The sequence below is a fragment of the Cryptomeria japonica genome, chromosome 4 (genome assembly GCF_030272615.1).
Source record: "Cryptomeria japonica chromosome 4, Sugi_1.0, whole genome shotgun sequence".
NCBI lineage: Eukaryota > Viridiplantae > Streptophyta > Pinopsida > Cupressales > Cupressaceae > Cryptomeria > Cryptomeria japonica.
Window position 1 is genome coordinate 309,321,476 of NC_081408.1, and position 18,611 is coordinate 309,340,086.

At 37.8% G+C, this 18,611-nt stretch overlaps 1 protein-coding gene across 7 annotated transcripts in view; it reads right to left on the reverse strand.

Moving 5' to 3' along the window:
* Window positions 1–18,611, reverse strand: part of LOC131054237 (peptide chain release factor 1, mitochondrial) — a 150,660-nt gene that overhangs the window by 122,108 nt on the left and 9,941 nt on the right. For 2 of the 7 annotated variants that reach the window (XM_057988748.2, XM_057988731.2), the window contains exon 1: window positions 2,380–3,360. The exons of 3 other annotated variants lie outside the window; for them this stretch is intronic. Coding sequence is in view for 1 of the 4 variants with exons in the window: in XM_057988716.2 (XP_057844699.2) it covers window positions 3,374–3,411 (38 nt within the window). In the remaining 3 variants the exon portion in view is untranslated. 2 more of the 7 variants (XM_057988739.2, XM_057988716.2) reach the window with 2 other exon arrangements.

Below are 18,611 nucleotides of genomic sequence, written 5' to 3' on the forward strand. Positions count from 1 at the left end.
ACTTTGTGTTTATGATAATGGTAATAGAATCATAGATAGAAAAGTTTAAGATTTAAATTTTAAACTATGCCCTGATTAGATTTTTACCTGGCATCATTTGTGTCCGGTTTTGCTTGCATATGTCTCGTGAGAAGAAGTCTCCTTGTGCATTCCTAAACATCTCTATCTCACAGACTATGTGTACTCCAATTGATGAATTAGGTGACACTCGCTCTACAACTTCGTAGAGCCCACTCCACACCTCATCATCGGCCTTAAAATCTAGGTGAAATTGGAACGCCGGATTAAGGTAGTAGGCAACTACATGTATAGGCCTATGAAGCAAATTGTGCCGTCATCGATCAATGACCTCCCATATGGGACCATACTTAGCATGATTCCCTAAATAAATGGCTCTAATGGCCTCCTTCACCCTATCCATGCCCTCATAAATGTATCCCATTGCAAGCTTCTCTCCATCAACAACTCGTAGAACAACAAGAGGCTCTATGAACTGTGATCACAAGTTGAAAGTTGCAACATTAAGCTTTAAGTTTTAAGTTTTACATAAACAAGTGTGAATAAAACTAAGGAAATGAAATGGACATGAGAACAAAAATGAAAAATATAATAGATAATTACCCGCACAATCTCCTTCGTCAGTTGCCAAAAGCTATGCTCATCAAAAACTTAATCAGTCGCCTCAATCCTTGCAATAGTCTTTGCATATGATGATGCGGTCCATTCCTCACTTACAAACATGCATTTCAATCTGGCCTTGGACTGAAGCCAGGATTGCAAAGTGATAAAATTTAATGCAAATCAGGTAATTCCTGGACGAGACAACTTTTTCTTATTTGTGAAATTTCTCATGAGGTTGAGGACCCAAGCATGATTATATATGTATTTACAAATATTCCTTCCAGTCTCTACACATATTTTAATCCGTGGAATTTTACCAAGATCCTCCAATATGAGGTCAATGCAATGAGCAGCACAAGGGGTCCAAAACAAGGTGGGCTGCTTCTCCATATGAAGTTTACCTGCAGCAACATAATTTGCTGCATTATCTGTCACTATTTGCACCACATTCTCCTCACTCACATCCTCCAACACTTTCTCCAACACCCCACCGAGATACTCAACATTCTTTATATTCTCTAAAGCATCAATTGACTTCAAGAACACTGTGCTACCTAAGAAAGAAAAAAAAAGAGATTCAGTAAAATAAAAATCAAAAAACTTAAACAGTAAATCAATAATAAATATACTTTACTCAATACAAAGTACAATATACCTAATGAGGAGACAAGAAAATTCAGTAGTGCTCTATTTCTTCTGTTGATCCAACCATCAGTCATGATGGTGCAACCCTTCCTTCTCCATATGTCACACTGCTCAACAATTTTGGCTTTAACATCAGCCACCTTTTGACTCAAAATAGGGCCTTTTATCTCCTCATCATTAGAGGCTTTAAAGCCCTGACCGCAAACAATAATGGCATCTACCATAATTTTCTAGTATGGAGACCTAAAACAAACTAAATAAACGGAATAAGTATTTACTATTAACAATTAAGTTTCATTTGTAACTTTAAAAATTTAAATAATGAATGTGGCATACTCTTAAATTCTCAATTTCTGAAAAGAAAAAAAAATTAAGACATAGAAATCAAAATACTAATGAATACCTCGCTACATGAAATGGAACGATGTTGTAGAACCAAAAGTCTCCTATTGCAATTTTTGTAACATCATGCTTCTCCTTATTCCAACCCATGCTCTCAAACGATGGTTGGGCACCCGGAGTCGTGCATGGAACAAAAAGTGAATCTAATGTGGATTTATTTTTACGAATCTGAGGCCCAATGCTCACACTCGCACTAACACTACTTGTAGATGTAGGAAATGGAGGCCGAGGATTTGAAGAAGCCTCTCCACCAATGGGTGTCATTTCTTCCATTTGCTTCCTTTTTAATTCTTTTTTCTCTTCAAATTCTTCTAGTTGAGCTTGTACTTCACATATAGCCTCAGGAGGTGCTAATTTGCATGGTTTGGCATCATGGCATTCTATTTGTGCAATGTGATATTTCAGCCGTTTAATACCTCCCCCATTATATTTTGTTTTGAAATGAATACATGTTACTTCTCCTTTTTTTGAACCAACGATGCCATGTTTCCAAGCCTTATCCTTTCTAATTAGGGCTGCCTTTGGGGCACCACTTCCACTAGGCTAAGACATTATGCTGTAATATTTTATAAATGAAAAAAATCAATAATGACTCTTATTCTAATTAAGTTAAAACTTAAAATTAAATAATAGAAAGAAAAAACAAAACTAGGGTTTCAACTTTCATATTATTTCCATCAATATAAAATAAAACAAAAAAATGTAACTTACCTCGTTAAATTTGCTAAAAACCTTTTCTGAATCCTTCTTTAACACCTTTAAATGCTTGAATGCAAGCTACTACCTTGCACAAACAATCAACAATTGCAATCTCCTCTTCAATATATCTGCTGGTCTGCTCTTCAGTGCCTCTATTTTTTGGCTCAAAACCCTCTTTTTCTCTCCTCCTTGTGTTTGCAAACAAAAAAAAGATTTTTTAGGGTAGGAGAGAAAATATATTGACCTTCTCTTTCACTTTAAACACTAACTTTTTAATTTTTTTTTGCCCTTTTCTTACTTGCTGGGCGGCAGAGTCTGGGGCTCAGAACTCGCCAAGTCTGCCAAGTCTGACAGACTCGCGAGTTTGCACAGACCCGACCAGACTCAGCCGAGTCCGAATACAGGGTCCTCTGGCCTCAGCAGAGGTCACCCGCCTCAGGAATCACCGAGTCTGGGCCAAACTCTGCGAGTCCTATAACTCTGATTTGATCATCATCTACTTGCTGAATCAGGTATAAAGTGCTAAATTTGGCTAAGACAAATCGTTTTAGAGTCAATGCTTGGAAGAAGGGTAGGCTGGAGTTCAAATCATCATGAAATGGCTCAAGGCAAAGTGATTAAGCTAGTAAAGTTGACATTTGAGATCACTTCCAGTTGAACCTAAAATCAGCGAACTTCCAGTTGGGCTCCAAATGTGTGAACTTTGCTTTGTCACTTCCAGTTGGACCTGAAATGTGTGAACTTTACCTTGTACATTTCCGGTGCTTGAGGATGGTCATAATCTTGCTAGAATGTTGCTAAGAGGTTATCAAAGGCTTGATCCATGGTAAGATAAGAGAGGGAATGAAGTAGCAAGTCAATAAACCAATGAAGAAATCACTTCCGGTACCCCTCCAAATGTGCAAACTTCTTGTGGCAGTCTAAAAGCGCGATCTTCTACTTGCAACTTCCAATGTCCATGCAAAAGTGCGAACTTCTAGTATCCCCCCTAAAGCGCAAACTTTACCTTAGCATTTCCAGTTGCCTCCTCAAAACGTGACCCATCACTTCTAGTGCTCAAGCAAAAGTGTGACCCATCACTTCCAATGCTCAAGCAAATGCACAACCTGTCACTTCCAATACCCTTGCAAATCAGCGAACTTCCAGTACGGGTCCAAAAGTGCAACCTTTCACTTTAGCATTTCCTTTGATGCTCCAAAAGAACAAACTTCATGTGCCTCCCAAAATGTGCAAACTTCCTTTGCCACCTGAAACCAACACAATTCAGGCTTGTCACAGATCTGAAACCTATCAAATCAGGCACATATAAAAGTGAGAAATCAGACATAAAGCAGGCCTGAGACACAAAATCAGACTCAAAATGATGAAGAATTAAGTCAAAAGAAAGGAAATCAGACCTTTTGGAAAAATATTTACAACATTTTTTCAAATATTACAAGCAAACAGAGGGTGAATCAAGTGCAGAAATTGAACCAGACCTGAAAGAGGATAGTTCACATCAAGAGCAGAGATGAAATCAGACCTGGAAAGGAACACAAATTCAAACCTAAAGATCAAATTTTCAGATCTGATCTTTTATTTCATACTTAACAGTTTAAGATGGAAGATTTACTATGAGTTCTTTCTTTTTCCATTTCCTAATGTTTTGATTCAATATCTATTTGATAGTAGGTCTAAGACAAGAAGTGCAACATCAATTCAGACCAGCGTCAAGACCGCATTGCATGAGGAGGTGGATTTCAATCGAATCAAGAGTCTTCAAAATGGGAAGCAGATTGTTCCCTACAATGAACATGAAGACAACATTGTACAAGGAAGGAAATCTTCACAATGTTGAATTTCCTGAAATTCTAGAATCATTGTCAGTATAGCAAGATAGAAGCTCTAGGGCAGAGGTAATCAAAGTCAAAAGATAATACAAATTGGGAATATCTCCTACCTTCATCTCATTCATGGTTGAGCTTGGAAATGTTGATTATCAAGAGATATGCCTTATTCATTTACAACTTCATGATGAGTTACAAGGATCAGCTAGCTAAGGCGGCATCTAGTCATCTTATCCAATCACATTATTTCAAGCTAAGACGTCCAAATTCAATGTACCTGACTCATCCATCAAAGAGGATAACTACCACATGTGGGCACAAAGTTCGATACACCTACCGTCGTCATCTATTGGTCAAAATTCAAGGAAGGACATGTGTCCCATAAAATGTAATTTTATCATTGGTCAAGCATTAAAGGCTTTGTAATGGGTGTAAAAAACCCTAATTAGGGTTTCTATCTTTCAATCTTGGCCATTGATGAGGATTTCAATCTAAGCCACTCAATTGTAATGAGAGCACTATATAAGGCTCCACTCTTTCATTTGTAAAGGTTAGTAGTTCAGCAATAGTGAATAGTTAGTAGAAAGTAGCAAATAGCTAGAATAGAGTAGGAAGAGAAGGCAAAGATTGTTGCCAAGACATTGTTGGAAGAAGCATGTAAACTTCATTGAAGATATGGTGAAATTCATATGTTGATTAAGCAATTTGCATGGTCTCAACTTGTTTAATTTTCATGTTGTTTAGATGAATGGAAGAACTTTGTGCATGATGAATGGTGAAATTTGTATATCCATACTACTAACACTTTATTGATTGTAAAGTGTCTTGCGTAGTCGACTAGATCCATCTTAGCCAAGCTCAACTTCAATTATCACTCCTTCATTGATATGCTTCACCTTGAGGGTATACATGCTTGTAGTGGTGATTTGAAAATCATTAGCTATCCCTAGAAGATTGCACTAGCCTTGTGGAGATGTTCGCTTAGTTGATTTTCACCAAAGATTGTCCATTGTTCTTACACTCCTAGGATTATATTAGCTCTCTCAACCCTCATCCCTTTTCCTTTATTATAAGTTGAGTCCCACATTCCAGCGACATCCAACTTTGTGCCCACGTGTGGTAGTTATCCTATTTGATGGATGAGTCAAGTACATTGAATCTAGACATAAGAATGAAGTGATTGGATAGGTGATTACTTGGCGCCACCTCCGCTTGCCTTTGTAACTCATCACAAGTGTTGTAGGTGATTGAGGCATATCTCTTGATACTCAACATTATCCAAGCGCCTACAGTGAAGAATAGGGTGATGGTGGGAGATACTCCTAAATCACATCATCTTCCTCAATCACCTCCACCCTAGAGCTTCCATCTTGCTATATTGGCAATGATTCTTGGATTTCTGGAGGAAATTCAAGATTGTGAAAATTTTCTTCCTTTAGCACGTTTCACTCTCATGCTCGAATTTTGTGATTCCTTGATCTCTTCTCCTTGCCTTGTATTGCTTTGTGTTTGATCCTTCGAGCCTTGAAGATGCTGAAGACGATCCTATCTTTGTGTTGCCCTTGTTGCTTGCTCGTCATCCATGCCTTGATTCGCCCTCTTGCAAGTAAGTGTGATATTCCTTCCATGCCCTGAAGTCTTGACTTTCTCACATTCCTTTGTATGTTCATCACACTTGCATCAAACCTGAAACAAACATAATTTGAATCAAAACACTGTAGAAAGTACTACTATCAATTCACAAATCAAGCCTCCCACTACCCTTCCTAAATCTGGAAATGAATTTTCTGATCATGGAAACATCTGATTTTAAGTCTGATTTCCCTTCTTTTTTGTCTTAATTCTCATCAATTTGAGTCTGATTTTGTGTCTCGGGCCTGATTTATGTCTGATTTCTCACTTTTATATGACTGATTTGATAGGTTTCAGGTCTGAGACATGCCTGATTTGCATTGGTCTCAGGTCTGAATCTGCTACCACTCATGGATTTGGGAAGTAACCTCTCAGGAAGTTTGGGCTTTTCAACACCCATTGACAATCAGCATGAGCAGGTCGGACTTTTCGGGTGGCAAAGGAAGTTTGTGGATTTCATAGGGCAAAGGAAGTTCGTGGATTTCATGGGGCAAAGGAAGTGACATCTTCCTTTCTCCTTTGCATCCTTTTCATCATTTGATCACTTGCATGGTATGCTTGATCTACAAAATCATTCACCTTTCAACAGCATGAAAGATCATTTAAGTGTTCACTAGAAGTCTCTAAAGAAGTTCAGGGTTTTGTGAGGGCATTTGCACTGATCGGGCTTTTGAGGGAGCATTGACACTGATCGGGCTTTACATAGTCATAGGAAGTGCATCAACTTGACTGGGGTTTTGACTAGGCAAAGGAAGTGCCTATGAGCAAGTCAGAGATTTAGGAGGGCAAAGGAAGTGCCTATAAGATGTCAGCTTCTCTAGCTCAATTAGCTGGTTCAAGGCATTCCCATTAATTGCAGGAAGATTTGACTTATCCCAATCATCATCTCCTCACTCAAAGTTCATCTTGCTGAATATAAAGATCTCATCACCTTGATCGGGCTTTCAAGGGGTCAAAAGAAGTTGATTGAGAACTGGTCGGACTTTCAAGTGGGCAATGACAATGACCTCAAGCCTGATCGGGCTTTCAAGGGGTCAAAGGAAGTGACATCAAATGTTCAATTCCGCTCCTTCAATTACCATGTTTTAAGCCAATTCACGATTGTTTAGGCCTTAACTTATCCTTTCAAGCATTCCATTCTCCTTTGACGATTCTCCATATTCTAACTCAGCACTTCATCTCTGACTTTGCAAGCCAATGATGATGATCAAATGGAATAATCATTATATATCGTTCATTTCTAAGGTATTGAAAAGCTATATTGACTCAATTCCACTTAAAGGGAGAGAAATGACCTGATCACCTCTTGTCAACCTGAGACACTATACTTCCTCGAGTGAAATTTTAACAGCTAAAGACACTACAACTAGCCTAGAAAGCAGAAAAAGTGGGGGTCTCCATTTGCAATGGGGCGATGTGTGGAAACGTCACAACATGTGTGAAGAAGAAGGTGAATTTGCATCAGGTTTCAAGGCAAATTCTAAGGATCAAGTGTGAGTTCCAGCAGGTTGAAGACGATCCGAATCCAAAGAAATCAGGTTTCAAAGTGAATTTCCTAAGAGCAAGTTTTATGAAAAGGCAATCAAATTCCAAGCAAATGTTAAAGGAGAATGAAGGAAATGTTGCAGATTTGAGCTCATTTTCAGAATTTTCAATTTCTAGAAATGACATTTCCAGGTTGTAAAGGAGAAATCAGAAGATCTTAACATTCATTTTTTTTGTGGAAATGGGGTCAAAGTGAGGGTTTGTAAGTTATTTTGTGAGGTATTGTTTGATGGTGTTGTGCAAATCCAAGGAGGTTTGAGATACAATTCATTTCACAAAGTTTTGAAAGATAATGATGCATTATTTGAAATTTTGTTTCCTTATCCAAATTTCTTGCATTTCACTAACATAGGATTTAATTTATAATCATGATTCAAAGTGTTTTCTTTGTCTAATCAGGTTTGATGCAAAGAATGATGCAAGGGAACACATGGAATGAACATGTGGAGTGATGAAGATCAATGCGAGGAAGGATAAGATCAAAACTTCAAGATGAGGAAAATGAACATTACTTTATGATGAAGGATTCTACAACGACCTTCGATTTCCTTTGGAAATCCAAGATTAAAGGAAGGAACTCAACAATGCGAAGGAGGAAAACCACATGGAATATATTACAACAAGAGGGAGATCCAGATCAGAGTCATTGAATAAGTGATGGACTCAACAAGATCAATGCAAGACGACAAGAAGATACAACTACAACAAGAAGATCAAGGTCAAAGATTTCCAAGGAGAAGATAGCCAAAGATAAAGATGGAGGAGAAATGCAAAGCATCACAAAAAATTCCAAACATGAAGGAGGAGTATGACGAAAGATGAAAAAGAAAAATGCATAATGAAGCCTAAGGACAAGATAGTTTCAAAAGAGTTAATCAAAGTTAGAACTCATCCGGTGGGAGACATGTTGAGTATCAAGAGGTATTGTTGAAAATGAAGGATGAAAAGATTACAAGGCAAATGCAAGCTGAGGTGGTGCTCATTCATCATCAACCAATCAAACAGTGAGAAGTCAAAATATCCGAATTCATTGAGCTCAACTAATCTTATGAAGAAGAAGTGGACATGTGATTGCATTGAATGAAATGTCATCATCTACTCCTTGTAGATTGTGCCATTGAGGCTATATGTTAATTTTAATTGGTCCTTTTCTTTAAAAGGATGTACATTCAAAGCTTGTAATTTTCTCATTAGTAGACATTAAATGTAAGGAGGTGGTTGTTGTAACTACCTCACTTTGGGATTTCTTTGAGTTATCTTTGCCATTGATTTAGAATCAATCTAGGCCCCCCACTTTGTAACTCAAGGTCTATATAAAGGCTTAGCCTTCTCATTTGTAAGGTTAATAATCAGAAGTTAGGAGAAGCAATTAGCAAGTAGAAGTATTAAGAGGAGGAGGAGGAGATCAGAAATTGTTGCCAAGACTATGATGGAATAAATGCATGATTTTCATTGAAGATATGGTGGATCTTTGTGTGTTGTTTCAACATTTTGCATTGTTTATGCTTCTCAATTTTAGTTGAAGTTCATTGATTGTAATGGAGAAATGCAATGATATTTGATGGAATTCCTTGGTTCATACCATTTGCACTTTGTTGATTGCAAATTGCAGTGTATGGTTAGTCTGACTATAAAAATAATATTGTAATGGTTCTATAATGGTCATCTTAACCTTAGTTGTTTTGTTTCTTTTTAGAATGTTTCTTTCGTGTTTCTATTCTCAATCATTTCTTGATGGAAGAATCGTCATGTATTCTCTATTTAAGGAGCCTATCGTCACCTTTTGTAATTATCAATTTAATCAATAATATTTACATGTGTAATGTCCCCATTCTTAAACCAATCATACTAAAGCAGTCAAGTACTTTTGTGATCAAAGAGTGGCAGTCCTTGAACACCAATAGCTAATAAAAGTTAGTAGGAATAGTTAGAAGTAGCTGTGCTTATATGTTAGCAGAAGAATAAGATATTGGGAAACTGTGAAGTCTTATAAATAAGACAGTTTCCTAGTTACATTAGGTGGAATAAGGGTTGGTTCCAGTTGATGATCACCTTCAAGAAGGATGATGAACATCTTCATTATCATAGAGTACTCTATGTTGTATTGATCAATCGTTGAAGAGGGACAGTCAGCATGACATCTTCAAGTTAGCCATCAAGTAAAGCAATAACAAAGATCATCCATGATCACTTGACAAAGGATTCCCAGCATAGATAGAGGAAAGTAATAATAACAGAGAAACAGAGAACTATAATCAATTACAAGATCAGGATTGGTCCAAGAGATCAAAGAAAACAAGCATCACTAATCATTAATGAACCAATAACTATAAGGCAAGACCATCATGATATGGAAATCAATAAATAAGGAATTAGTAATGAAGAACGATAGCTCCTAGAAAATACGAAGGTCAAGCTGTAAGTAATCAATGATCCCCGGTCATAATGATTAATATGCAACAAGACACTATGTGGATCAGTAAATCAAGAAAGAAGTATAACCATTCATATATTGTTAATAATCATAGACAACATCAATATCAATCTGATTGATAATTGATTAGTTAATCAATAATTGATTGTTTGTCAATAAAGAGACACGATGATAAACTAATTATCATTGGTTGGAATAACAAAGGAGTGCATTGCCTTATCATGTGATTATCATAAGATATCCAATTAAATTATAAGCAAACAAACCACTAATCAAGAAATGCGATGAAAAGGCACGATTAAGGAAAGAAAGAGATAAACGATTTCAAGAGACAAGAGACGTGTCTCTTGTGACTCCTCCTTCAACATATATAATGATCATCCCATACATTTGGAATGCATTGATTGAGTTTTATTATTTATTGCCTCATCCATTATTGGATCGGCTCTTCAAGAGCAATTGCCGTGGGCATTTTGGTTGCAAGATTAATATTGCAGATCAGAAACAGCACCGTGGTTGCATGTATAGAAAGTATAATCAGAAATAGCATCAATATTGGAGTTGCAAGCACATAAATTCGAATCTGAAAGAGCAACATATCGTTCATAAGTGATAACACCATATTTTGCATGACTGCATTGTCATATCAGATAGAGCAAATGTATTGCTGCTAGCAATACCTTCAGTACTGCATATCTTGTTGATTATATCAGACATAGCAGAAACAACAGAGTTCATTGCATAGTTCTACCATTATAATTGGAAGGGCAGTTGAATCAAGTTGCAGATTGGAATATTACAAATAGCATATTCTTCAAAGATCAGATTAGAAACAACTTCTATCCAATCAACCCATCCCTAATCAGCATTGGTGAAAGGGAAAGTTTAAAGACATTATTCACTTAGCATTGGTTATAATAGAAAGAGCAAGTGACATTGAAAGTGTCAATATCTCTATATATTTGTATTCAGACTATTGATCGTACAATTCATAATCTTAACTTGATATTATAATCTATAGTAAGCTAAGGATTTGAAATAATTGTCTCTTACTAGCCAATAATCATAGAAGGGACATTACAAGTGGTATCAAAGCATTACATTTTGTGGTTATATTGCTTTGTTCCTAAAAAGGGGCATTACAACATGGTATCAAAGCCAGCTATAATTTTTTGGTGAATTTTTTTTAATAAGATTAGTGGTTTCATTACCTAGAATTTATTTCCAAAAGTTTTTTGAGACATTTTTTTAATGAAAAATCATGGTTTTCTCAGACCGAGGGTTTTAGGCTTGGTTTTTTTTATAAAATCATGGTGAGTTTTTTTGTTTTTTTTCCACAAAAAATCATGGAAAGGTTTTGCTTTATTTTTTCCACAAAACTCAGGGAATTTTATTTCTGTTTACTACTCATGATGGCCGCAAGTAAAAAAATTTGGACAAACTGGGGGGTTTTGTACACTTTTCTCCTTGAAAACCGGGGCTGGGTTTTCTAATTTTTCTCCACAAAAAAAATCATTGAGGGTTTTGCATGATTTTCTCTTCAAAAATCGTGGTTTCTCTATTGTTTTTTGCACGATTTTTTCACACAAAAATTGTGGGTTCTTTCTCTGCTGGAGGGTTTTCTGATTTTTTCCACAAAAAATCATGAAGGGTGTTGTTTTCTGGGTTTTCTGATTGTTTTCCACAAAAAATCATGATGGGTTTTTTGCGTGAGTTTTGAGAAGCCGATCTCGATGTCTCTAGATAAAGGGAGGGATGGCTTTGTTACCTATTGTGACCTTTTCACACATCACCCCATTGAGAATGGGGACCCTTTTAGGGTTTTTGTTAGAGCCTCGCAACCTTCTCGATGCCCATTTTTGTCAATTTTGAAAGATCGGAGTTTTGGAAGTTAGAAGGCAGTTTGTGCAACCATGGTCAGAACAAAGTCAAGACATCATCAATGTGCTTAGAATGTCCGAAAGACGAAGATTGCAATTAATTTGGGTCAATTTGGACAGCTGTCTATTTTTTGTAAAGTGTTGGTTTTTCTCTTTTTCCTATTTTTTAGGAAGTTTCGTTTTGGGCACTTTAAGCACGATCACCGAAATGGCTATTTTTAGAAAGTTTTTCCTATTTTTTAGGGAACCTTGCTTTTTCTATTTTTGGAAAGGGGGTCTAGGGTTCACATTGTTGGCTCTGAGTTAAATTGGAAATGATTGAGAATTTCACCCAAAATTCAATTTTTTGTCTAGAAAAGCTAAGTTCCTAAATTTTAGAGATCCAGAGGGATTCAAGAGTAAAATGGTGTGTGATTTTCAAATTTCAAGATGATCCGAGTAAAATTGCACAAGTTATGAAGGTTTTGAATCTGGTTATCATGGGGATCAACTCTCTTCAAGTCCGCCTAGCAAGGATGTTCTTGATGTTCACATGGTCAAAAATTTATCAAGTCTGCCTTGGATTGGTCATGAAGTCAAGGAAGTCCGCCCATACAAAGGGTAACAAGTCCTATGAACTTCGCCAAGAAAGAGTGCACAGAATGAAGGAAGTCTACCCATGCATAAAGGTGCAGAACTCCCCTCAAGTCCGCCATGTAGTTGTTGGCATTTTTGATGATTATGTTGTGATTGTCATTGATGGACACACACTTGCTATGAGATCACTTTTTGTATGTATGAGCTATGCTCAACCGGTATTTGTTTCAAACCGGTATTATGTTATAGTCTTTAGACTATAGGTGTCTTGCAGAAAGCGTTTACCGATCTCAAGCGGCATGAGGACCTCAAGCGGTTCGAGGATCTCAAGCGGAACGGAGCAAAGGAACTAGAAGCGACAGTTATCATTTTCCCAGTCTTCATTTCTGTCAACCGGTAATCTGTTTAATAGTTAAACCGGTAATCGGTAAAGTTGTATAAACCGGTAATACTCTGTGATGAGTTATCAACCGGTATATCTTTGTGATGAGTTACCATCCACCGACACTTTGACGATGATTTTGTGTCGTGTTACCAAATGTGTCTAGATACAATGAACCTAGGAACTTGCAATGTAATCCTATTGGACCGACATGAAATCAGATTCCTTTTAAGGACATCATGTCTAGGGTTTTAATGTGTGCATGTGTGTAGCTATTAGGGTTTGTGGTGGTTGAAGAGTTCTTGTATGTGCGATCTTAACAAAAAAGATCAAGTCTGTATGCTGTAACAGAGTGTGGATTTACTGAAGATTGAAGTAATGCTGAAATGCATTAGCAATGAGCTATCATGGATCTAACCAAGCAGACTGTGCTATTTGCTAGATCATTCACTTGATGATTACTCACATCTTTGACAAGTTAGAAACCCTTAACCGGGTAGGCCCAGAAAAGCCTTTGTAAACCCTCTAACAAGGTGATTCACATCTGTGGATCTAAAATCCTCTCACAAGGTAGTCTTTAATCGGACTTATCTCCTAACAGAGATTGAGATTCCTAACAGGATCTGTTCTGGTAAAGAACATTGTATGACCTTAACCGGTATGGTTACTATTCTGCAGATAGTTACTTGTGAGTTTCATCTCACCGTGGTTTTTCCCATTTGGGTTTCCACGTCAAAATCTCGTGTTATGGTGATTGTGCTTCTGTGGGTGAATGCCTTACTTGCTGTTTGGTTTGCATTTGTGTTAACCGGTTTGTTAGTTAAACTGTTATACCGGTTTACTACTAGACTGATAAAGTGTTTAAGTTCAGTATTTTTTGGTATACTAATTCACCCCCCCCTCTTAGTATTCATCAATAGTAAGAGCAAAGATATGTCTAAGTCTGCCTTAAAGTATAGTAGGAGGGAATGAAACAAACCAAATCCGCCCTAGGGAGAGGGTGTGGTGAAGTCCGCCCTAGAATGAAAGAAGCAGCAAGTTAGGAGGTGTAAAGAGTCAAGGAAGTCTGCCCAAGGGTTGAGGAAACAATAAGTTAAGGAAGCAAGCCACGTGAAGTCCGACTTACCTAAAGGGCATGAAGCCACATGAAGTCCGACTTACCTAAAGGGCATGAAGCCTATGAAGTCCGCTCTCATTGGGAGGAGAATCAACCAAGTCCGCCCTACAACTTGCAAATGGAAACAACACTCATGAAGTCCGCCTAGATACAAAGGCAAGAACCTCCTCAAGTCCGCCTTCATGAACTTAAGAAACTTGCTAAATTGGGAGTGAAAGAATATTCTCATGGCTGTCAACGAGATATTTTATCAAAGTACGAACTAAGGATCGATTTTAGAACGTTTTTAAAATTGAAAGATTGAAGATTAAGTTCGATCCATGAGCTTGGAATCAAAATAGAAACTTTCTTTTGGACTGAAACTCACAGTTCGAACCTGCCCAAAGGATTCCAACTCAACTAAAATCAAAATAGAAACTTTCTTTTGGAACTCAAAAGACTAAAGAGCAATTAGAAGCAAATCAAGAAAGAATTTATGTGTTTCTAACTTGGAAGTTCGAACTTCATGAGGTTTTTATACAAATAGACTTTCATTCTCTCATTCATTCACAATAGAGTTCAAACTTGAGAGACATTTGAGAAGGTTTTTGAAGGGTTTTATGCAGGTTTGAAGGATTTCAACAAGATTTCGAAGATTTTAACACAGTTTGGAAAAGGATTTTGACACTTTTGAGGATTATTTACACAATATTTCAAAGTGCAACCTCTGATTTTTCATCACAAGCAGCATTTTCCCTTCTTTCTTATCTTTTCTGAAGGTGAAATTTGGTTTCAAGGACAGATTATCAGGTTTCCTAACTTGATTTTTTTTCAAGATTTTTCAAGAGAAAGAACTAATATTCTACGAATTCCTTCCATTCTTTCTTATTTTCTTCCCCTTGAACTAGATATTGATACATACTTAGTCAAGTTTTGGACTTACTTTCTCATTCTCAGGTCTGATTTTGATGTTCCTAAATTTGGTTGTATTTCAGGGTTTTCGTAAGATTTTTAACATCTGAGTATTGAAAACCTCTTCAAGATGCTAAGTGTTGGGAAAAAGTGAAAAAAACAGAATTTACTTAGCTGCTAAAACTTCCAAATTCACACCCAAAATGAAGGTTTTGATTTAATCTTCTTTAATTTTTGCAGATTTGGATGACCTCAGAAGCCGGATCATCACGAAAAGATCAAATGAAGTTTCAGGTAGACAAGGATTCCCCTCTGGAATCCAAGATGAACTCAAAGTGGAAGCAGGTTGGAGACACCAACCTTGGACACATCAATCTTCATGAGTTCAAGAAGAGAATGCATGGCACAGACACACAACTACCCACTCCAATTGCTCAGAGAATGATGAGAAACAGAATTGTGCAGGCTGCTGGTTTCCTTCCGGCAGTCTACTGTAATGAGCTGATCACTGAGTGTTCCGAACACTACAACCCTATGGATAGAGAGATTGTAGCCCCTGATGGTAGAGTGCTCGCCAATATAGGAGAACTGGCAATAAGAGAGGCCTTTCGTATTCCCAAATAACACAACACGGTCTATATGACCAAAGAGGAGGCAACCAAACTATATGAAGACAACACAGAAGAGTATGAAGCTAACATCAACCACTCCTGGTTGGAGAAGCCAAGGAAGAGTGTGTCAACGATGCCTAAGACCCTTCTCAAATCGTATTTTAAGGAGGATTATCGCGAAATTATTGTCTTGTTGAACAGAGTTATGGGTAGCCAGCAAGGTGCTCCCTTCGAGCCATGGATGTACTACTTTATCCATAAAGTTACAGCTAGCATGATGATGATCAACTGGGCTAGGATCATCAATGATAACTTGGATTATCAACTTAGTAACCTAGAGAAGAATGGAACATTTTACATGAGTTCCTACTTGATCTATTCCTTGGCTAGAACATATAGATACGGAGGCTTAGTGTGTAGAGGAGCAGTGGGAAACAAGGAGAACCAATTCGTTGTTTATGATTACTACCCACAGTTGCACCTAAAGGAGAAATTTCATTTTAAGAGGGTTAATGATGCATTCCTTATGCATATCACAAGAACCCTTCAAGGAGGCCTTCATCAGCGACTCTCTCAGGAGTCGAAGGATTTGATTAGCAGATTTGGATATTGATATATCCAATACCCCAGGTACACATATTTGCGAATCCAAGGATTCGCCGGATCCCCGTACAAGTTGCCCATGTTTCCCACAAACAGGATGGTTTTACTCGAGGTAATAAGGCAATTGGAGACTTTTATAATTGTGCAGAGAGGAAAGCAAAACACAGGAGCGTTTTTTCCTCTTAATGTTGGAAAAGGATTAGAATCTTGTCCATCATCCCAAGCTGCCACACATGCCGACAAAGAGATTCAATGCTACCCATTCCTGCAGTATCAAGCAAGGAGTCATTTTGATCCTTTTCATCAGATGGGAATGGTTGATGGAGTGAAGTTTGAGCATAGGCCAAACCTTGAAGATTATTGGCCCAACGCTGCTGACAACTTTGAGATAAGGAAGAGATTCTAGTCTAGAATCCCATTGAATTTGATCAAGTCATCTGAAGTCTTTCGAGTGGCAGATCAACTTGAGGAAGAAAATGAATACGAGCAGCCACAATATGCCAACCTGAAGAACAAGCCTCTCACCCTGGTTGACTGGACAGATTCTAAGAGATCCAATTTGGGTGATCTCATGAGACCCGTGATTGAATACTCTAAGTGGTGGGCAGCTCAAAGAACAAAAGAGCTCAAAGCAAGGAATATCACCCTCACTTATGATCTCATGGGGACTGATGAGTCCATGTCTTCTAATCACGGTGTGACATCTAGCAGTCCAAGGAATCTAAAAAGTGTTGGATCAAGGAAGAGGAAGGAGCCCACTGAAAATTCAGTAAGAGCAAAGGGAAAGAAAGTTGTTGGAGAAGAGGATGTGAACAAGTGGCAGAAGTCTAATGAAGGCCATTCAACTATCAACGCCTCATCCACAGCTCCAATCAGAATTTTGATTGATGAATAAGAGCTAGACAATGAAATGGGAGGCAATGAGATGGAGATTTCTTCTCCCATCATTGAGGAACCAATTCAAGAGCCCATTCCCACAAAAGTTGTACAAGCAGAGAACCCTGAACCTGAAGGAGAATTCCTAGATGGCATAATCTTTGTATCGAAAGGAGTTGAAGATAATTTTAATGATAGTGGCATGGAACAACCAACCATCCCTGATTGGTTGAAGGAGCCAAGGTTCCTCAGGAAGTTCATCAAGAAGATAATGCAGCAGCACTCTTCGCTGAGTTGAATAAGCCAGATGAAAAGAGACTATTTAAGCCAGCCAAGAAGTTTTCTTTGATCCATAGGGGCAGTGTGGGATTTAAATCCATTCAGGTGGCAGTGCCAACAGTAGATAAAGCTCAAGACAGTATCACTCCTGAGGAATATGAGATCACTACCATAAGTCTGGGTAAAACCACCAAAATCCAAGAAGTCCAAGAGTTTGATGATTCTTGCAACACCCTCAAGATGAGATTGAACAAGGAAGTTGATAAGAGAAAAGCTAGAGCCTGAAAATGAGTAGTGTAAGAAGTACGTTCAGCACTTGACAAACCCTATTAATCGAGAGGGGGTGCTAGTTACTCCACCCATGCCCCTTCCACAAGAATCAATGAAAGACTATGAGGATATGAGAACAACTTTCAGAGAAGTTAAAGGATGGACTTTTGATGCCTCAAAGCGTGTTGATATACTTGTTGAGAATTTAGTATCAGCATATGACTCCACCTCATCCCTCTTAAGCAGAATCCAGGATATATCCGAAACTTGGGAAGATATTGAAGACATTCAAAACAAAATAATCCCATGTTTGAAGACCATTAGAGGGCTTCCCCAGCAAGATTTAATTGATAGGAAGGTTATTCAACCTGGTGACATATATGACTTCAGCACTTGGTACTTTGCTTTGACTACCAGAGTTGAATCCCTGAAGAAATCAGAGCTAAGTGTGTGGAGATAGAGAAGATCATCAGGGGTATTTAGGAAAAGGTTTTCCTTGTGGCGACTAAAGTACTGCGGCAAGATGAGGTGCACGAGAAGCATTTACGTGCAGAGAATCTAAAGGCCAAGATTCAGAGAAATTTCTTTAATTTCACAGGTTCAATTCTTAAAGATGATATCACCAAAGTCTAGAGCTTCTTGCTCATTGATGAGAACTCTTTAGCATAGGTTGTTGACTGGGAGAGTACTCTCGCCACATGTACCGATGACGTGGACATGATTGATTACCAAATTAGCAGCTTGCCACATGTCACCATGGAGGAGATTAAACTGCTAGAATCCAGATACATTGAATTTGCAGCTTCCAAAAAGGAAATTGGATGCCCACTTCAATAAAAATAGCAACTGTGCCACTTGTCTTGATCTCTTTTGTCTAAACTAGTTGAGTTTTGGGAAACCCTAATTAGGGTTTTGATCTTTCAATCTAGGCCCTTGATCACTGTTTGATCTCGGTCGTTCAAAACTTTTGTGTTCCTATATAAGGTTTCCTCCTCTCATTTGAAGAGTGTGAGGTTTTTGATAAATTGTTGTGAGAGGTCATTTTGGATAATACATTGCTTGTGTGCTTCTAGGCCTTGTAATCTCTTTTATCTGAATGATTGGCATGGTTTACAGTTTCTTCAACACAATAGATTACAATTTGCTTTTAAGTAGTTAAATGGAATGCGAGATTTGATAAGTGTTGATTCAAGATGAGGTTATTTGCTCATACTTTTGATGAGTGGATGATTTTCATTCATCGTGCAAAGTTATCCTGAGCTATTTTATGTGGATGCTCAAATTTTGTCTAAGTCTATATCAATGGTATTTACTTCAGGCGT